This window comes from Saccopteryx leptura, chromosome 11 (genome assembly GCF_036850995.1).
Source record: "Saccopteryx leptura isolate mSacLep1 chromosome 11, mSacLep1_pri_phased_curated, whole genome shotgun sequence".
NCBI classification, from domain to species: Eukaryota; Metazoa; Chordata; class Mammalia; order Chiroptera; family Emballonuridae; genus Saccopteryx; species Saccopteryx leptura.
This window is the reverse complement of record NC_089513.1, coordinates 14,122,781-14,144,570: the sequence shown is the minus strand read 5'-3', so window position 1 is coordinate 14,144,570 and position 21,790 is coordinate 14,122,781. Positions and strand designations below refer to the sequence as shown.

Sequence of the window (21,790 nt, the reverse complement as noted above, 5' to 3'; positions counted from 1 at the left end):
AGGTGGGAGGAGACTTGGAACTCCAGCCTTCTTCCTGCAACACAGAGAAAGCTGGTGCTCAGACCGAGACCCTGGTCTGTACTGTGTTATGACAGGAACCCAGACTGGAGAGGCCCATCTCTGCACACAGTCCACTACTCTTCCCATAATACCTCAGAGGGAAAGAAGACATAGAGACTGTAAGATAAATGCACGGGTGCCTAAGTTGGCTGGTTAACTCCAAAAATGACACCACCACATATTTATTTTTAAAAAAAATCATTTTACAAATGAGTCAAACCCCAAGAGAACCAAGTTGCTTAGAAATATAGTATGTGATTCTTATAAGAGTAAGATGTGCTTAGCTAGCCAAACAGACCTTGACCTTGCTTCCATCATTCGTGACCGGCTGTCATCCCTTTCTATCTCCCCACTGCCTGCTGAGAGCCCCTTCCATGAATCCACCCCAACTGGAATCCTACGGTTATCTCGCTTTATTGCTTCTTGAAGAATGGGTTCCTTTGGAACTTGAAAGATAGCACAGAAAGCTTCTATACATTTAGCTTTTATGCATATTTCTTCTCTGAAGTTTTAATACCTGCTACATAGGAAAGCTCAGTACAGAAAACACAGAGGGGCCTTCACATGCTGCATTGATGAAAAAGAGAGAATGGAAGGGCAGACTGTGCTCCCTAACAGATGTGCCAAAAGGGTTGCTTCTGTTCTTTCTATCATGTCCATGTCTGCCTACATACTTTGTCCTAGGTCACATGAGAAAATGACTAGCTTTCATAGACACTGGACAGCCTAACTGGAACAAAGCCGCCTGCGCAAGCTGCATTTAAGAATCCTGCAAAGGAATTACAACTTATGTTACTATCACGGGGATCTGTCTGAACTTTCAGTTTTATATTTGTATCTCCTTTTTCTAGCAGTGAGAATCTTGGGTCCTGATAATTTCTAATACCCATGTTACCACCAGCAATAAAATTACTTAGTAAAGTTTTAAGATTTCTTTGCAGAAATTTGTGTTCTTAGAATAGATCCCAGTTAAGGATGTCCAGATGGAGTATTATATTCAACACTCATTTGGAATAATTATTTTCTCTGTATGGATCCTACCAATATGAGATAAAAATAGGCCTTTTAATTGTTGGTGTTAAAAAAAATAATATAAGCAAGTGTTAAAAAATTGTGTTTAGACTCTTAGAGACATTTTTAATTATTTCATAAATATATTTGCAACAATTCTGTATGCAAATATCTCGAAGTATATGTTTGAATTCTTAATGTAGTCAAATAAAAGCTGTTGACTCTTGAATTTACTGCATAAAAACAAAAATTGGCATCAGGTTAAACGGAATATTTGAGGGGGGCAGTGGATGCTTTTTCTTTTGTTACTACAGTAGTAACATATAATCATCACAGAAAAATAAAAGACTATAGAAAAGTAAAAAGAAAAAATAATTTTGCAAAGGTGCCTAGAGATCAGCATTACTTGTTGTAATGCACATTAATTATGTTCCTTTAAAACAGGCACTTTAAGGAGGCCCTGGCTTTGGCTGGCATCATATTTCCAACCCTAAACATATCTGAATCTAGAAAAGGAAAGTTTATCTCTGAAATTATCATGCAGAAAACACTGTCCAAGTTTAAAGTCCACTTATGACCCAGATAAGGTGTGACTCATTTTCAATAAATCATATAAGTAATCATACACTTGAGAGGATTTGATTCTTATATTCTAATTCAAGAGTCTGCCATGTCTTTCAGTGACAAGATTTCATTCACAAACTGATAAACATGTCTGGAGCTAAGCTGTGGAGAAGGCACAGATTCTCAGATGCCAGGACTTGCTTTTACGCTTTGCTATTCTGTCTACCATCTAACAGCAGGTGCCTACAAGTTTTCATTGCTTGAGTGTAAGTTAGAAAAACTTGTCATGTATACTACTTTCTATGCTTTGGAGTTCTCCCAAAGCACAAGTTACCTAGAAACTAAAAAAATTGATATCTGAGGTGCAAGAAAAACACTCACCATCAAGTCTTTCCACCATGACGGTGTGGCAGACAGAAAGCAGGAAGAAGAACTGCCGTACTTCCGGCTCCTTGCCTGACTGGATTTGCTCAATGAGGTAATGGTCGTAAAATGCAAGCTTCCCATCAGCATAAGTATTCCAGCTAAAATCAACTTGCTAAAAGGAGATGTGGGAAAGGAAAAATAAATGTAATTTAAAAAAACAACAATCTGAGCTTAACAAATGATATGAACTTTTCTTTGAAGCCAAGACTTCATGCAAAAATCACTGTAGGATTTTAACACATTCTTAAGTGTTAAGAGGCTCACACCTGTCTTAAAACTAAAAGACAGCTTGATGTGGGTTGGAAGTATGTGTCCCACAAAAGATGTTGAAGTCCAAACCCCTGCTACCTGGGAATGACCTTACTTGGAAATAAGGTCTCTGTGTATATAATCAAGTTACATTCTTTCTGGATGTCATCAAGTTAAATGAGGCTATCCTGGGTTATGATGAGCCCTAATCCAATGGCTGGTGTCTTTATAAAAGGAGGAGAATCTGGACACAAACATGGAGAACACCATGTGATGACAGAGGCAAACATCTGAGTGTTGCATCTGCAGCCAAAGAACACCAACGATTGTAGGCAACCACCAGAAACTGGAGGAGACAAGGAAGGGTTCTTCCCCAGAGCCTTCAGAAGGGGGCTGGCCCTGCTGACACCTTGAGCTCAGACTTCTCACCACCAGAACTGGGAGAGACAAGGAAGGGTTCTTCCCCAGAGCCTTCAGAAGGAGGCTGGCCCTGCTGACACCTTGAGCTCAGACTTCTCACCACCAGAACTGGGAGAGACAAGGAAGGGTTCTTCCCCAGAGCCTTCAGAAGGGGGCTGGCCCTACTGACACCTTCAGCTCAGACTTCTCACCACCAGAAACTGGAGGAGACAAGGAAGGGTTCTTCCCCAGAGCCTTCAGAAGGGGGCTGGCCCTGCTGACACCTTGAGCTCAGACTTCTCACCACCAGAACTGGGAGATAGTACATCTCTGTTGTTTTAAGCTCTCCATTTTGTGATAATTTGTTAAGCAATCCTACAATACACACCCAGCAATACCTTAAGTTATGGAACTCACCTCTATTTTGCTGTGATTGTGTTGAGAAGCATCCCGATGGTCTCCTGAAAAACAAACAGGATAAAACAAGTTGAGTCGCCACATGTGTCCAGTGGTCCTCCTCACCTCGCTTTGGGTCTATGTTGGCGGTGGTTCTATGGGTCCCCCAACCTGACACTGGACAGTCGTCCAAGTCAAGAATGGTTTTTCTTATATTTTTCAAGAATTGTAAAAAACAAATAAAATACAACAAAGAAGAATATTTGATATAGTCTGCTTCTGGCTCTTCATTAAAAAATGTCTGATGACTGCTGGTCCAGAGGTTCAAATAGGGTGCCCGTGTCTCTCCATCTACAGTATCCTCGAGGGCCAGCTCATGTCTCCTGCCGCTCTTTACCACCCAGCTCAGAAGGCACTGTTACTGTGTACATGGGAATCACTGCCTTAGCCCCTCCATGCTGTCCCACCTTCCTCATGGATGCACGTTATGTGAAAACACATTCACAGTACAAAGTTTTCTACAAGTGAAAGCATATGGTAATCTCAATGCTTTTAAAACAAAATTATATCAAATAAATTTAAAACACTCTAATTAAATACAGTGTTAGTCTTAATATTTTATAAATATACAGCACTTTTTAAAATATTAAAATGGAAATCAACTTAAAATAATTATGATGAAATAGACATAAATTTTACCATTTTTAAGTGTACAGGTTAGTGGCATTGGATACATTACATTGTTGTGCAATTATCCATCTCCAGAAGTTGTCTATCTTCTCAAGCTGAAATTCTGTCCCCAGTAAGCATTATCTACCCCTCCACCCTCCCCTGCAGCCCCTGACAGCCACCATTCTACTTTCTGTCTCTAGAAATAAGACTACTCTCAATACCTCATATAAGTGGAGTTATACAGTATTTGTTCTTTTGTGCCTGGCTTATTTCACTTAGTACAATGTCCTCAAGGTTCATCCATGTTTTAGTTTATGTCAGAATTTCCTTCCTTTTTAGAACTAAATAATATTCCATTGTGAGTGTGTTTGTGTGTATCTATATCTATCTATCTATCTATCTATCTATCTATCTATCTATCTATCTATCTATCTATCTATATCACATTATCTTTTCATCCATTGATTGACACTTGGATTACTTCCACACTTTAGCTATTGTGAATAATGAACCTATGAACATCGGTGTACAAATATGTCTCTGAATTAATCCTTGCTATTGACTCTTTTGGGTATATATCCAGAAGAGAACTGCTGGACTGCATGGTAATTGTGAGTTTAACTCTTTGAGGACCGTGTGCCTGCTTCTGACAGCTGACGTCTCCCATCCTGTGTCCCCAACGCCACCAGCAATGCTGCTTCAGAAGTCAACCCAGTGTGCCCTCCCTCCTGGGAGCACGCCTACATTCTCCCTTTCCCCACCGCTTCCCCCACAGGCCTGCATTTCCTACTCTAAGGGACCCCATGAGACGTGCACCCAGGGGAGCAGTGGGCAGAGGCAGCTCGTCCCGGGCTGACCCCCTGACCTGGTCTCCAGGGTCCCCTTTTCTCCGACTTCCCCGGGACCCAGGGAAGCGCTGCCTATGCTCACTTCTTCCCTGTGGCATTTCCGGACCTGCGCTCTCCTATTGCTTCTTCTATCCTACACTGTTCTTTGCTTCACTGTCCTCAGCTTTATTAAAGGTACTCTTAAAATAAAAGTTAATTGTAATACCACTACTACTACTACTAATAATAATAATAATAATAGTAATAAAGAACTCAGCCCAGGAAGACCAAAGGGCTCTGCACCAGGAGGGCAGGAGCAACCCTGGGAAGGCAGGCTCCGACCACGCATGCTCAGGAGCCGAGTAATGGTTTGCACTTACCATAGATCTGCCCATTGATGCAGCACTTCTTAAAGGTCATGATATTTTGTGTGAGGGTCCCCGTCTTATCCGAGAAGATGTAGTGGATCTGGCCCAGCTGCTCATTCAGCGTGGTGGTTCTTGCCTTGGCGGGCGTGTCCTTCTCAGGGTAGTACATCTGCAGGTCCCAGTTTATGAAGTAGCTCTGTCCCAGACGGATCACTTCCACACTAGGGAGGGAAAGGTTACTTTTAATAGAGTTCCCAGACACAAGTGGCAGGTCGTGGGTTTGATCCTCCCTTAGACGTACAGGAGCAAGCTGCTTATCTACAAAGACACAAGCCAGGCGGTGGCCCCAATGCCCCGCCTCTGGGTTCTCTAACCAAACATACCTTCCTCCAGGTTTATGGTCAAAGTGACTTTCTTATTCCTATGCACTTCTGAGCACATCCAACCACTACTGCAGTGCCCCGTGTTCACAGCCCAGTGGGATGGGTGACATGGTGGCATGCAGAGGACCACATCAGGTGGCTATTCTTACTCGCTTTTCTCTCCTTCTCCACTGCACTTGGGCACAATTGCTATGGCAACGTTCACCTTTGCCCCAGTTGTAGGGATATAGACCCTTGTGTACTCCCAATTAGGGAGAACAGCTTTTGGCAAATAATGCCTAAATTGCAATTCCACACTAAAAAAGCCTATCTTTTCCCTGAATTCTTACAGGGTTATAGAATGTCTACACTCAAATATTCTTAGAGGATCCTCTCAATTCTAAAACCATACGTGATTAAATATGTCTCCATTATAAGGAAACTGTTTACATATCCAGTAACTGTTAAGAAGGCAAAGTGTATCTTACAACACGTTTTACAACATGTTAAACAGCTGGAAAGGTGACTCCCTCCTCGCACATATGCTTCCTGAGTGCCCACTATGAGCCAAATGCTGTTCTAGGCACAGGGGACACATCTGTAAATAAAAACATTCAAAACCCCTACTCTCAAGGAGGTTCCCTTCTAATGGAATCAGATAGATAAAGAAACCAGAAAATAAACATCAGGTGGTGAAACTTCTTGGCAGAAAATCAAAGGAGGGTGAGAGGAGATGGAGACCAAGGGGAATGGCCGAGACATTTAAGAGAGAGCGGGCAGAAAAGCCAAGGAGATAGATAAGGTGGCGGAAAGACGGGCAGAGACCTGAAGGAAGTGAAAGGGCAATTATGTAGAAATGGAGAGAAGGATGCTCCAGGCAGAGATAAGAGCAGGTATGAAGGCACTGGCACCCTGAGAATAGCCAGGAGGCTCAAGTGGCTGGAGCCCAGGGAGGGGCAGAAGGTTTGGGTCGGAGGTGGGGACGGCAGAGCATCAGATCAGCTGGCCCTTCGCATTATAGTGCGGCCTCAATGATTTTATTCCACATGTAACGGAAAGCTACCACAGGGCTGAAAACAAAGCACAGATACCATTGAGAATGACCCGATTTGATTTATACCTTCAAAGGACCTTTATTTCTAAGAGAAATAAAGAAATTCCAGCAGTCACATGACATAACTTTTTCAAATCCCAAACTACACATACAGTTTATTTTATAAAATACATTGATAGTTGTAGGCAAAATAATCAGGGTAAAAGTTCCCTTGACAAAGGTGAAACTCATCTGTTTTCCTTAAAGTAACTGCAAACAGATGGCTCCCCTGGGCTTTACTGCATGGTAGAAGAACAGTGACTATGTGTAATAAAATTAAAAAGAGAACAAATGCCCATGTAATAAAATTAAAATGAAATAAATGCTTTTATTTATAGGTGTCTATGTGACCTTGTGTGCCTCGGGTCTGTTACTTACTGGAACTAAGAACAAACTGGCTATTGAGTATATTTCAAGGCACAATCCTTCTCCCTAAGATCTGAAATCCAACTGACCAGTGACTGAACTTGGATATTAAGGAAGGAAAAAGTAAAAAATAAAAAAATACAATAAAACCCAGAGGTTACCATTTGTCAGAGGCATAACCTGACTCTTACTGTGGTTGTGTTTGAGATTAGAAACAAAATTTTTATTTTTTTAAGAGAGAGAGAGAGAAAGACAGAGAGACAGGAAGGGAGAGAGATGAGAAGTATCAACTCATAGTTGAGTCACTTTAGTTATTCATTGATTGCTTCTCAAGTGTGCCTTGACCAGCGTACTCCAGCTGAGCCAGTGACCTCTTGCTCAAGTCAGCGACCTTGGGCTTCAAGCCAACAATGATGGGATCATCCCACATTCAAACCAGCAACCCCGCACTCAAGCCGGTGACCTTGGTGTTTCAAACCTGGGTCCTCAGTATCCCAAGTTGGCTTTCTATCCACTGCACCACCACCTTGTCAGGCAGGAACAGAACTCACTGCACCACCACCTTGTCAGGCAGGAACAGAACATTTTGAGAGGTTGAAGGGAGACAGGGGGACTGGCATTCCCATTGGAAGGTCATGGTCAGGAATCCTAGTAAATTTTATAAGAAGTGGATGGGACCGGGGGAATAAGGAAGAGGTAGATAAGGGATTAAGAAGGCTCCTGAAAAGGAGACGACTAAGTTTTCCCATAGCCCTCTAAACCTTCCCTTTCTCCCAGGCTCTTTCTGAAGCCTGGGTTCTGGAGCCCACAGGGAAGGAACCTCACCAAGTGAGTGACTACAGAAATAGTGTTTGCTTTCTGAACTCCAATTGTCTTATCTGTACACAGGCAGAAACACAAGATGCTGTGTCCGGCACAGAGCAGACAGTCAACTGTTCACTTTCCCTATATTACCCCCAATTCTGAAATGAAAGTAATTTCCTTACTTGTTCTGTATGACCTTTGAAATAAGTATTGCTGGAAAGGAAGGTGCAAAGCTGTGAAAATCAACTGTGGCCTTCCCTTAGAGCAAAGTCCCCAGTGCAGACAGCCTTACCTGACGTAGAGAGAGATGGGCACCATGGTGTTCAGAACGATGATGTAGCCCCAGAAATTGAGGAACCCACGGTAGGAGGGAGTCCACTCTTCTCCATCATAGAGGTACCAGGAGTAATTGCCGACCTGCGCTTCCCAGTATGCGTGGCCGATGGCAAGGCCGGCAGCAATTAGGATGAGAACAATGAAGATCTACAGGACAGAGAACATGTATGTGAATGCTGAAGGATTTCCCACCACACGTGTTTCAGAGATGCTGACTGGCTTTACTCAACACTCTCTCATGTTGATGATAATTTAGTAGTCCGTAAACACAGCACACTTCAAATAAAAACAGTGCCCTAAGAATGCTTAGAGATTCTATTCTATATTGATTGCTTTACCCTACCTTCCACATACATAGGGAAGTTTTATTCCAAAATTATCATTCAGGAGAGAAGACAGTGTCTTATATTCAGATTCATAAACACCCTTATATTACACCACGCTCTGTCAATTACTGTCATTTTAAGCAATAACATACTGTGTGGGCAAGATACCCTACCTGAGAAAGAAAGAATTTCAAACAATGTTCAATGAAATGCTTATAGATAAGGTTTGATGAAGGTAGCCTATTTTTTTTAAGGCAAAGAAATTTCACCCAGATTTGGATAATTAGTCTTAAAAGTTTAATGATCACTTAAGATTTAAGATCATTTAAAAGCAAATAGTAAGTATTCTGTTGTGGAAATAATGGTTATATATTAAGAAATAGATAAAAAATGGTTAACTGAGTTAACTATCCTAGTGGTATTTGGGTAATTGTGGATAGTAATAAAATTTCCAGGACAGATTTATATTTCTGGACACAGATCCCAAAAGTGCTATCTCTCAAAACAAACTGGCATTGCAGGAAGAGACGATGAGCTCACTGTGAGTGCTCTGGCCACCGCCACGACAATGACGTTGAAGAGGCACATGAAATAGTCAAATAAAGTCTTCATGAAATGTGACAGCAGGGAACAAAAGAACTGTGTCTTAAATTAGTATATTATTTTTATGATTTTGAATATATATATGTAATTAAGGTAATATTAGTATTGTATATTCCCTGAAAGTTTATATATTCAAATTTAAAAAAATATTTGCAAAAAAATTAATTCTCTTTGGAAAATTGGAGGACTGTTTAATATTGGGGGCCACCCTACATAGCAGGCCTGAGACAGCTGTCCTCAGAAGACCTGCTTGCTGGCTTGACCCCTCGCTGGCATCTGTGAACTTCGATTTTAGGATTGTTTTCCGGGTTCCTTGTTTCTTACACTCTGATAAGAATGGCTCACTGTGTCTCTTTGTGCATGCTTTATGCTGACCAGCTGCTTTCCTCTGGGGAATCTGGAAATTTGGCCATTCCAGGCTGATGGTGCTACGTGACCAGACCCCAGTAAAACCCTAGGCACTGAATCTCTAATGAGCATGTCTGGTATTGATAACATTTGACATTACTGTCAAAATTGTTGCTGGGGGAATTAATTGTGTCTTAAGCATGTGACTCAAAGAGGAAAGGAATCCTGGAAGCTTCATCCAGACTTTGTCCAATAAGCCTTTTGCTTTTGCTAATTTTATTATGATACGTTATAATAAGTCACAGCTGTGAGTACAACTAGATGTTGAATTCTGCGAGTCCCTCTTGTGAGTCATGAAACCTGGCAGTGGTCTTGTGGACCTCAACACAACTTAGATTTAGGCTAGCCTCATATTTGAACTTACACAGTGTATGTTAAACAGAGTTTGCTTTTAATAGAGCTACCCCTATGGGAAACAGATGTAAAATCAACCCTACCTTGACTTTAGGAGCCTAGTCCCACTAACTTATCTAGTTCCCTGGTTTTCCAAATGAATAATCATCCAGGGCACCCTACATCTTGTATTTCCATTCCCAAGGGGATTCTCATATTAGAAGGGTGGTATTTCTGAGAAAAAAGTGAGGGAAGCCTCTCTCCCCCATCCAACCTTGAAGTGACTTATACATTTTTCTCCCTGACCTACAAAGGTAACATTTCTTTGTATTAAAATAACAACAACAACAAAAACAAAATTAGAGCAACAGACAGCAACCTAGCCTCTCATCTATGGAAAAAGAAAATAAATACCGTATAAACCATGTAGTTCATCAAGTAATCAATTTTAGTTCTTTTAAATCTGGTTTCCCCACTGTTCTTCATTATTTTAGTGTCGGCACCTAAAAATGGAAAGTTCAGTGCAATCAACAATTGGGAAAATCAAGTCACTGGCCTGCTGATAAAATTACTCCTCCTTTGGTTTCTTTTTTTTTTTTTTTTTTTTTTGTGGCAGAGAGAGAGAGTCAGAGAGAGGGATAGACAGGGACAGACAGACAGGCAAGAAGGGAAATGAGAAACATCAATTCTTCATTGCGACACCTTAGTTGTTCACTGATTGCTTTCTCATATGTGCCTTGACAGGGGGGCTACAGCACACCGAGTAACCCCTTGCTCGAGCCAGAGACCTTGGGCTCAAACTGGTGGGCCTTGCTCAAACCAAATGAGTCCGCACTCAAGCTGGCGATCTTGGTGTCTCAAACCTGGGTCCTCCACATCCCAGTCTGACACTCTATCCACTGCGCCACCACCCGGTCAGGCCTCCTTTGGTTTTGATGAAAAAAGAAGAGGAAAACAATCTTGAAAGCACCTATCTGATCAATTTCCCAAGAAACTCTGAAAGCACCTGCAAAGATGACCAATCCATGGCAGAAGTCGGTGTTTCTAATCACACAGCCGCGTAACAAAATCTTATCGGCATCCAAAGGAAAACTCGTGTTTCTCCAAAAGAGTGTTCCTGTAAACTTATCTAGTCGGTTATTGGGCTCTTCACATTCAATAAAACCTAAAAAAAAAAACCAAAATGATATGATCCACATAAGTACTCCCATATGGAAGGTTTTCTGGATTTAATAAATAGAGAGCGAATCAAGCAACTAAAATGTAAAACAGCCAGATGTGTTTGCACAAACCATCAAATGTTGCCAGTGAAGTTTCTTTTTGGAGATACTGGTGTGTGGTTTCAAGTGCCATTTTGAACTTTAAATTGGTTTCTCTAAAGAGAGAGAGAGAAGAATTAAATAAATAAATTGTGGCCTTCAAAAGAAAATGTAAAGAAAATTGTACAACGTAACATTAGGTATAACTAGAAACGAAAGTTATCAATTCAACTTTTCTATTTTCAAACTCTCTGTTCATCGTGGAATTTCAGATTTGGATGAGGTTATTCCCTGAACTAGAGAAAAATTCCCGACCTGGGGAATGACAATCCCTTTCACTGTTTGTTATGGTGGCCCATTCCTGCCAGACAGAGGCACCCAGAAATCTCCCTTTCTCCTTCTAATTTGCCTCTTCCCACCGGCCTCGACCAGCAAACTGCCGTTTAAAAACTTAGCTTCTAATATTTGATCACACTAAGGTGATTCTACAAAACACATATTTTGCAGAAAGTGTCTAGACTGTCAACTTACTGCTTTCCAGAGTGAATGACTGGATCTCATGTCTTTGAAAGATAATTCTATCTTTGAAATCCCAAATCCTGGCATGTCCTATCCACTCATTATTCTTACTCATGTGAATAATAACTGTTTTATAGTTAAAATTGAACAATCAACTGACTGACTTATAGAACAAAGAAAGACGTAGGTTTCACTCAGGTGATTTCAGCTCTCCATAAAGCTGAAATCTAGGTTGTGAGGACAGGGGTTGACACCAGAGCAGCAAACAAAGGCACCAGCTTTGAGAGCCAGCATGGGGGGAGGGGCGCCCAACTCAGCCACTTAGGCTGTGCCCTTGGGCAGGTTAGTTCTTGTGCTCAGTTTCCCCACGGATAATGTTGAGGTACTAATATTACAGTTGTTGAGGATATTAAATGAACTAAAATGTAAAGCTAATATAACCTAGTAGGCTATACTGTACTGAATATAAATGTACTGAAATATACTGAAAACTGGTCAAAAACAGAACTTGACTCTCTTTCAAGTGGTAACCCAATAATCGAAACCAACAAAGGGAGAATTCCACACTGCCTATTGGCGAAGACTTTAAAAATCAGTTCTTTTTTCTAAAGTAGATTGTATTAGTAGTCGTTCATATGTGTCTGAACGCTGCACAGCCATTTACAAATGGCTCTGCGTGCGTTGTGCCATTGACCCTTCTACCTGAAAGGTGGGGGAAAGGCAGATGTGAGAGCCCCACTTCAGAGGGAATAAATAAAGAGGCTGGTCGTTTAGGGACACTGTTGGATGGAAAGCAAGTGCTGAGAGGCCAGGGTAGCTACCGGGGCTTCCTGTCCGGTAACAACAGTGCCTTCAAAGGTAAGCTCTACCCCAGGCCCATTGAAGACCCACTTACCCATCCAGTTCAGCCGTTTCAACGTAGCAGAGGCTGTTGGGTTCCGAGCTGGACAGCAACAAGATGTCAGCCTGTTCGAAATGAAACACACCAGTGATGGAGAGACCCCAGGGCAAAACCGAGCACCAAGCAGAGAAGGGAACAAAGAGTGAGCAACATGGAACCTGTTCACTTACTGGGATAAAATCATTCCTCTTCAGACGAATGACATCTCCAACCTGAATCTCCTTCCACTTGGCAACTTTGAATCTAAACATTAAAAATAAAGATAGGTGGTTTATTTTTATTTAAGTTACTGGCAAGAGATTTGAAATGGTTTATTCAGGAAGCCAAAGATTCTGGGAAAACATGAAAATCACAGGGAAAAGTTTTGCTAAAAGGTCAGCCATTTAATGACGTAACCACGTTAAGTGGTCATGAGACTCATGTTATCCTCTGAAAGAAGCAAGTGATAGTGACAATTTTGACGGTTTCTTTCCATCCTCCATCATGCAATGCAGGCTTAAGGGGGCGACCCAAACACATGGCAAGGGGACCTACACCACCCTCTTCTGTTTCTGCTCATGTCCTGTGTTCCCACCTCTTCTGTCCTCTGTCATATCCACTAGCCATCGTCAACTCAATTGCAGGTGGTCCCAGGACTGCAACACATTATGACTCCCACACGGCCACCAGAAATCCGCATGGAACTTTAACGTTTAAATTACCTTTTCAATGGGTATGTATCACTTTTATTATAAGTAAAAAAAAAAAGACACTGATAAAATGTAAACTAAATAAAGAGATGACTATGACCATCTGCAGCTTTCAATTCCATAGGCAATACCCATTTAAATTTCTAATAAACATTTAAAAAAGTTTTAAAATATAGTCTGTTTTTAAAAGTTTTCATATATAGAAAAAACATTCTCAACATAGTTTAAACCTACCACAATTAATTTAATTTTTTGGAGGTAGAAATTTATACTATGTTTGTCCTACATAAATTTATGGATTAAAAAAAAAAAGACCTAGATATTTAAAATACATTTTAGATATATGCTTACATGCTGGTTTCCCAAATTTTTCAAGCATGTAATCTACAATTATGAATCGCAGAATTTTTTTAAAAATCAGCTTAACTTTCAATAAAGAAAATCATAGTTAGTGTACATTTCAATATCTTTAAAGTTATAAATGAGCGATTTGCAGGTGGGCCTCCAATGGTAGATATACAAGTTAGCACCTTTTGTCATAGCTCTTCTCAGGTGCTAGAGTTCATTCACTAGAACTCTCCCACTGTGACCTCCCGATTCCCCTTTGAGGTCTTTGTTGCTGTGCCCCATTGGTGACCCCAACTCCCAAATCTAAGGCTACTCTTCACCAGTGTAGCTAGACAGGCTGAGGGCAAGTTAGCTAGAGGAGTGTGGGCTAGCTGTCTCTCTCGCCACCCTTCAGAACAATGATGCTAAGTGACTAAGGCAACCTCCAGAACAGAATTCACTTATTCGTGAAGGACAAAAAAAAATCCACCTAAACATATTTACAAATTGACGTAATCTATCCTCAAATTAGACACAGTGGAATCAGGTTATTGTTCTCCGTGTTGACACGTAAAAAGTCTTTGGATTGGGCCTTCGTCGCTATTTTTAAAAAATACTTGACTTTGTAGTTCTTGCCGCCAGGGGCCTGCTCAAAAAACCACCCATTACTGGCTCACAGCTGACTGTGTTGATTTAAGCATTTCTTGAGTGCTCTGTGTGGGGGAGGCGTGGGTGGACACAAAACCAGTACTCAGGACAGCCTCTGAAAACTCATGGTGGGAGACAAAAGAGGAGACACCCACACAAATAAATCAAATAAAATTCAGATCATACTGGGAAAGATGACAACAAAATGCTTTGAAAATGCAGGGAAGGTAGGAATCCCTTCTGCTGTAGAGTTGGGGATGGTGTCAAGGCATCTGAGCAAAGCCCTGAGCAGCGGGGTGGGGGTGGGGTGGGGGGGTGGGGGGGTGGGGGGGTGGGGGAGTGGAGGAGCAGCAGGGACAGGAGCAGCAGCAGGATGGGAGTAGCAGTAGGGATGGGAGCAGCAGCAGAGATAGGAGCAGCAGTAGGGATGGGAGCAGCAGCAGGGATAGGAGCAGCAGCAGCATAGAGAGGAGTAGCAGCAGCAGAGGGGGAAGCAGCAGGAGGGACAAGAGCAGCAGCAGAAGGGGGAGTAGCAGCAGAGGGGGAGCAGAAACAGGGATGGGAGCAGCAGCAGAGAGGGAAGCAGAAGCAGCAGGGATGAGAGCTGCAGCAGAGGGGGGAGCAGCAGAGCAGGGAGCAGCAGTAGAGGGGTGGAGCAGCAGCAGAGGGGGGAGCAGCAGCTAAGAGGAAGAAGCAGCTGGGCAGGAGCTGCAGCAGAGGCAAGAGCAGCAGTTAGAGGCATGAGCAGCAAGGTCTGGGCTGAAGGGGCAATGTGAACACAGGACAGCTGACATCGCAGCCCAATCCGCAACCTCCCATAATGTAATCTAGGTAGATCCTCCAGGTCACCCAGTGGGTACCATTCTTAAGAAGTTAAGAGAGACCTTACAGTGAAAGGGTGAATGCACTGATAGATTTCTACTGGTTATCTCCCAGTATGTTTCTAGATGTATTTACACATTAGAGCCTGGTAACTAGGTAACCAATGACAGACAGTACCTCCCATCCTTAATGACTTCACAGGTCCTGTTGTTGATTTCATTATCCATCTTGTGGCGAGCCTTTAGAAGAGAGATGAGGAAAGGTTATTTTAATAATCTCAAAATATAAAGCATAAACACCAAACTAAAAAATGAGCTTGCACCCGCGAGGAGTAAGTTGCACACAAAATCCTTACCACGTCGTCCACTAGGTCTTTGATTGCTGTGACGCCCAGCACCAGTAGCAAGGGCACCAGGGTGGTGTACCATGCCAGGGTCGTGATCTCAGGGATTGCCTGGAAGAAATAGAGGCGTGCATGTGAGCCCCTGAAGGCATCTGACCCACAGGTAATTCGAAGTCCAATCTTCTCCATCACCTAAGTGGGCATCCTGCAGAGCATGCCGAAAAGGCACCGAAGCATCCAGCCGACCTCCTTCCTACAATCTGGTTTCTCTAGCTTCTGGATTCCTGGAACAGAGCCCAGAGGACAGTGGCTCCCGGAACTGTCTCATTGTAATCTTAACTGGTCACAATTAAGTGCTCCAATGTTTTTTGTGAAAATCATAATTAACTGGGGGAGGGTGGCATGGGATGTGGGTGAAAGATGTCCTTTCACTTTCAGGAATGCATACAGCAGGCTCTACACTGCCGGGTGCTTGGCTTGGGGTCTCTGATACTGACAAAGAGGGCAGTGGGTAGTGGCTGGCTCTAAAGGCTGGTCATTATATGGGGCCTCGTTGGGAGCACTATAAGAAAGTGCTTCTGCCTGACCTGTGGTGGCGCAGAGGATAAAGCGTGAACCTGGAACACTGAGGTCACTAGTTCGAAACCCTGGGCTTGCCAGCACATATGGGAATTGATACTTCCTGCTCCTCTCCTTCTCTCTCTCTCTCTCTCTCTCTCTCTTTCTCCTCTCCCTCTCCTCTCTAAAATGAATTAAAAAACAATGAATGCACTTCCTTCACTGTTACTACTATTGGTCTAGGCAAGAAAGAGGCGGGCCTTGTAGGCAATCCAGCCTCCATCAAGACAGCCCACAGATTGGAAGAAAAGACTGAGAGGTCAATTTAGTAAAGATCTTTTATAAACCACCTCATTGATCATTGAGCCATATAATGGACTGGTTACAGTGACAGGCTTTAGAGTCAAGCTCCTGGACCCAGGTTCTGCCCAGTTCTGCCACTTACAGACTATGGGACTCTGAGCAATTTCCTTTGTCTGGCTAGACCTCATTTCTTCTCTGCAAAATGGAGGTTGTGATGGTACTCAACTCAGAGCACAAGAACTAAGTGAAGTAGCAGTGCAGATTCAGGGCTGTCGAAAGCTATTCCTATTACCCTAACTTGGATTTAAAGCAATTAAAGCAGTTGGAAGGGAGGAAGATCACTTCCCACATTATTGCCAATATGTGTAACCCCCCCTTCCCGGCTAGAAGAAGCGAGAGAAAAGTAGCCCATTCAAAACATAGCAGCACTTCATAAGTTGCAGTGTTTATCTCAGGAAGTCTGTCTCAAAGGTCCCTCTTGATAACACAACCATCCTGTACTGTACTATCATGTCGGTGGGTCTTACAGTCTACTAATCTGATAAGTATTTGTCTCTCTATGTCTCTCTCTCTATTTCTGTGTCACACTCTTTCTCCCTCTTTCTCTCTCTCTCTCTCCCCCACCCCAATCATCCTCCATCCCCACCCAGACACACATGCTGCCATTTCCACAAAACCTTACTGGGTGAATCCCAGCAGGTGAGACAATTTTCGAAATCCAATGCTTGGTATAAAGAATGTGATCAAACCAAGTGGATCTGCCATCCTTTGTAACCTGCACATGAGATGCTAAAGGTAGAATTCACACTGGTAGAGTTCCTTTGATTACAATAACAGTTCCTAAACAGACGAAATTGTACTCTCCAGATAAGTGAAATTTTTGGCCACAATCAAGAAAAAAGAAAAAGACTCAGAAAAATTAGGCTTTTTCCAATGTAAAACCACTTCACAAAAATAATTGAGATTTATGATCAAAATGTTAATAAAATCAATAATATTCTTGGGGAAATTAGGCATTTAAATAAAAAATAAAGGGCAAACATAAATAATAGGTTTAACTTTAAGGTACAAATAATTTTACAATGTGAAGATTTGAACTTGGTTCACGTCAGGGAGGCCAGTTGTAACACTCATATCAGTATACAATGAAATTTTATTTTACATTCAGAATTAAAATAACATTGCCATTTATTTGCTCCCTTTCCCTGTTCATTTAACAGTGATGAAGCCAGTTTTGAGTGTGAAGCACATTCCCTTCCATGCAGACCCCTGCTGCAAGAAAAAATCTTTCAAGATTAGTTGCATTATGTGCATCCACAAGTTAATTGTTGGGTCACCATAATCCAAAGCAGATTTCAGAGATCAAAGGGCATTACCTGTAAGATAAGAAGGACCAGGAAATAGAAATTGGCTGCTCTCTTAAACTGCTCAAACAGATTCATCGGTAGAAAGGTAAACGCATTATACTTGTAGGTTTTGATTGCATTGCTCTGTTGGAGAAAATAAGATAGTCCATGTAAGTCATGCAATGTACACACATCTGCAAAAAGCACTCAGTCCTATGGCTGACAGCGACACAGACATCATCTGTCAGTCAGAAAGACACTGAGGGTTTTCTTTTAAGCTTTTAATTCTAACCAGACCTCAAAATGACTCCTTGGAGACTTAAGTTACAGATGGCATCAAGATGCAGGCATGTCACCCAGAAGTCTCCGACAAATTCAACTGTGACCAAATGGGCCTGCTATATCCTTGACCGCTCAGAGCCTCTTAGAACATGGTACAAGGGGAGCTGTCAATACGGGCGGCAAAGCAGGAAAGGAAAGGAACACTTTTATTTAAGGGGAAGGATAGAGACTGTGGTGTAAGAAAAATAATAGACACTATTATGGGATGAACTGTGTGCCCCAAAAGACATGCTCAAGTTCTAACCCCGATACCTGTGAATGTCATCTCATTTGGAAATAGGGTCTTTGCAGATGCAATCGAGATATAGTGAAGTCATCCTGGGTTAAGGTGGGGCCCTAATCCAATGACTGCTGCCCTCAGAATGAGGGGAAAATTGGGCACAGAGGGACAGATAGAGAGAAGTCCACGTGAAGACTGAGGCACAGACAAGAATGATACTTTTATACACCACGAAAGTCCAAAACTTGTCGGCCGCCACTAGCGGCTAGTGCAGGTGCTTGGACCAGACAGTTCCTCAGATAGTACAGAAGGAACTGACCCTGCCAGCCCTTTAATTTTGGACTCTAATCCCTTAAACTACAAGACAATGTATTTCTGTTGTCTTCAACCAGCCAGCTTATGGTATATTGTTACAGTAGTCCTATAGAACTAACAGACATAACATTTAAGCCCACACTTAACAAGTGTTTTTTATGATATTTCAAAAGTAATGATCATTCTTGAGATGAAAGTATCTTCAAAATATCTAAATCTGTCACAGGCAGAAAAGGGAGAGAGTTAAGTTATTAAGGTTCCTTTCAACTTTTTACTTTCAAACATAAGGCTTCTGTGATATTACAGCATATTCTTTCATACATTTTGAAGCGAGTTCTGCAAATACATAGGGAAATTTTCAATCTACATTATTTTGTTTGAAGCCCCCCCCCATAAAGCCTCAGGGCAGTCACACTTACTGTGATGACATAGAGAACTAACAATGATGATCAGCGGCCCTGCCAGGGGTTGTCTAGAAGGCAGGTGTCACAGGACACTAGTAAATGTGCTAGCCATTGGAAAAAAACTGGCTTCTAGTAAAGGTAATTTTAGGCAGTTAAAATCAACTTACTGCATATTTGCTCTCCTTAATACAAAAGAACTTTGTGTTCATAAAATGAGGCTGTTCGTGGAAGCTTCGATCATTGGCTTTGACTTGCCAGGTACAGTCTGTAAAAAAGAAAGAAGAAGAAAGTCCATCAAGTAGAGAAGTAGCATGTTTTCATGGATTGATTTGTTTCCAGGATTTATATGCTAAAATCTAACGCCCCCTCCCTCAGAATATGATCATATTTGGGAACTAGGGTCATAGCAGATGTAGTCAATTTAAAGAGAAGTCATCAGGATGGACCTTAATCCAATATGACTCATATCCTTATAAAAAGAAGTAAATTTGGATGCAGAGATACAGAGGTAAGATGATGTCAAACCGCAGGGGAAAGTCCTACAAACCAAGGAGAGAGGCCTGGAACAAATCCTTCCCTCTCCGCCCTCAGCAGGAATGAACAGGGTCAACACCCTGAGCTTGGACTTTCAGCCTCCAAAACGATGAGACAAGAAATTTCTGCTGTTCAAGTTCCCCAGTCTGTGGTACTTCGTTTACGGCAGTCCTAGCACACTAACAAACATGTGGTCACTTGTCCATGGAACATTAGAATTCTGAAAGAGCAATCCGCATGTAAACATGGCCCAAACTAAAGTCCCAGAGCCCCAGAAGGTCATCGCTAAATTCAATTACTTTCTTTGAACTCAGTTACTTGTCTTTAACCGTCCAGTTTGTGGTACTTTGTTACAGGAGGTCTAGGGAACTAATATCTAACATTTATAACCCATTCAATATTTAGTGAATGGATAAAGCAAAAAAAAAAAAAAAAGGGGGCATCCCCAGTGAAGTCCACACTTCATGTCTTGATCGTAGATCAGTGTTATGTACTGCTTTACCCTGACCTTGCTGGTATCTGTCATCTTTGTAAGTTCATTTTACCTGCTTAATGTCACACCTACCATTCAATCACCATGGCAGAATTCCAGGGCAACTGAGAAAGTCCACAGGCTCTCTTGTCGCTTGGGGAAACACTTCTCACTCAACAGGTACCTCTTAAAACACTCCTTCCTAGCCCCACCCTACACTTACTCTCTAGAATTGGATTCTCCTTGGGGGTAGTTTTTGCGTTATCAGAAGATGTTGTCTCCTGGTTTAACCCTTTGAGTAGTACTAAGGTTCATGTCTGTCCTCACTCAAAGGATTAACAAAAAAAACTCAGTACTCAAAGGGTTAACAGAACAATTGTCAACTCTGTGGAGACCTCCTGTGTGTCCCCATTCACTCAACCACATTCCTAACACCTCTGCTCATCATCCTACTGACTTTCTATACAGGTTTACCAAACAAGCACCCCAAACAACATATTGCTTAGGCCAGTTTTGGAGCTATATCATGAGTATTCTTCTGTGAATTGCCTTTGTTCCCTTGATGTGAGTTTCATTCATGTAAATGTGAACACCCGCTATTTAGTGCCACCATCTCATACTATCCCATCATCTGCACACATCCATTGTTTATCAAATCTCTGTCAGTGGCTATTTGGAGTGTTTCTACTGTTTGCTATTGCACATTATTTCACTGTAAACCTTCTCATGGTTGTCTCCTGGAACTCATAAGATTCCTTCTCACAGGTATCTGTCTAGGAGTGGAACTGCTAAGTCTACAGGATGACTTGCCTCTTTTGGTTGCCCGTGAATCTTGATGCCCTCCCAACTCTATCTCTTGAACTTCCCCTGAAGAAATATGAGTTCAGTCATCATTCAGGGACTATTGTGGGAAAGGGAAAGAGGAAGAGGAGAGGTGTTGTTGGTGGTGGGGGGGGGGGGGGGATGGAGGTGGTGGTGATGGTGGAGGTGGTGGTGATGGGGATGGTGGGGGTGGGGGGGGGGATGGAGGTGGTGGTGATGGTGGAGGTGGTGGTGATGGGGATGGTGGGGGTGGTGGTGGGGGTGGGGATGGAGGTAGTGGTTATGGTGGAGGTGGTGGTGATGGGGATGGTGGTGGTGGTGGTGATGGTGGGGGTGGTAGTGGTGGGGATGGAGGTGGTGGTGGTGGTGGGGATGGTGGTGGAGGTGATGGTGAGGGTGGTGGTGGTGGTGATGGTGGAGGTGGTGGTGATGGGGATGGTGGTGGTGGTGATGGTGGGGGTGGTGGTGGGGGTGGGGATGGAGGTGGTGGGGATGGTGGAGGTGGTGGTGGTGGGGATGGTGGAGGTGGTGGTGGTGGTGATGGTGGTGGTGGTGGTGATGGTGGAGGTGGTAGTGGTGATGGTGGAGGTGGTATTGGTGGGGATGGAGGTGGTGGTGGTGGTGGGGATGGTGGTGGAGGTGATGGTGGGGGTGGGGATGGAGGTGGTGGTTATGGTGGAGGTGGTGGTGGTGGGGATGGTGGTAGTGGTGGTGGTGGTGATGGTGGGGATGTTAGTGGTGGGGATGGAGGTGGTGGTGGTGGTGGGGATGGTGGTGGAGGTGATGGTGGGAGTGGTGGGGGTGGTGATGGTGGAGGTGGAGGTGGTGATGGGGATGGAGGTGGTGGTGGTGGTGGGGATGGTGGTGATGGGGATGGAGGTGGTGGTGATGGGGATGGTGGGGATGGTGGTGATGGGGATGGTGGTGATGGGGATGGAGGTGGTGGTGATGGGGATGGTGGTGATGGGGATGGTGGTGATGGGGATGGAGGTGGTGGTGATGGTGGAGGTGGTGGTGATGGGGATGGTGGTGGTGGTGATGGTGGTGGTGGTGGGGGTGGTGGTGGTGGGGGTGGTGGTGGTGGAGGGGGTGGTGATGGGGATGGAGGTGGTGGTGGTGGTGGAGGTGGTGGTGATGGGGATGGAGGTGGTGGTGGTGGTGGTGGTGGTGGGGATGGTGGTGATGGGGATGGTGGTGGTGGTGATGGTGGGGGTGGTGGTGGTGGTGGGGATGGAGGTGGTGGTGATGGTGGAGGTGGTGGTGATGGCGATGGTGGGGGTGGGGGTGGTAGTGGTGGGGATGGAGGTGGAGGTGGTGTTGGTGGTGGTGGGGATGGTGGTGATGGGGATGGTGGTGGTGGTGA

At 43.3% G+C, this 21,790-nt stretch overlaps 1 protein-coding gene across 5 annotated transcripts in view; it reads right to left on the bottom strand.

Moving 5' to 3' along the window:
• Positions 1–21,790, bottom strand: part of ATP8B1 (ATPase phospholipid transporting 8B1) — a 124,091-nt gene that overhangs the window by 25,579 nt on the left and 76,722 nt on the right. For 4 of the 5 annotated variants that reach the window (XM_066353508.1, XM_066353507.1, XM_066353506.1 and 1 more), the window contains 13 exons: positions 18,767–18,864; positions 17,349–17,462; positions 15,124–15,222; positions 14,946–15,007; positions 12,453–12,525; positions 12,277–12,347; positions 10,896–10,978; positions 10,610–10,768; positions 10,018–10,106; positions 7,890–8,080; positions 4,985–5,193; positions 3,127–3,170; positions 2,017–2,173 (listed from right to left, as the gene is read on the bottom strand). In XM_066353508.1, coding sequence (XP_066209605.1) covers positions 2,017–2,173; positions 3,127–3,170; positions 4,985–5,193; positions 7,890–8,080; positions 10,018–10,106; positions 10,610–10,768; positions 10,896–10,978; positions 12,277–12,347; positions 12,453–12,525; positions 14,946–15,007; positions 15,124–15,222; positions 17,349–17,462; positions 18,767–18,864 — 1,449 coding nt within the window. The remainder of the gene's footprint in view (positions 1–2,016; positions 2,174–3,126; positions 3,171–4,984; positions 5,194–7,889; positions 8,081–10,017; positions 10,107–10,609; positions 10,769–10,895; positions 10,979–12,276; positions 12,348–12,452; positions 12,526–14,945; positions 15,008–15,123; positions 15,223–17,348; positions 17,463–18,766; positions 18,865–21,790) is intronic. The other variant, XM_066353510.1, reaches the window with a different exon arrangement.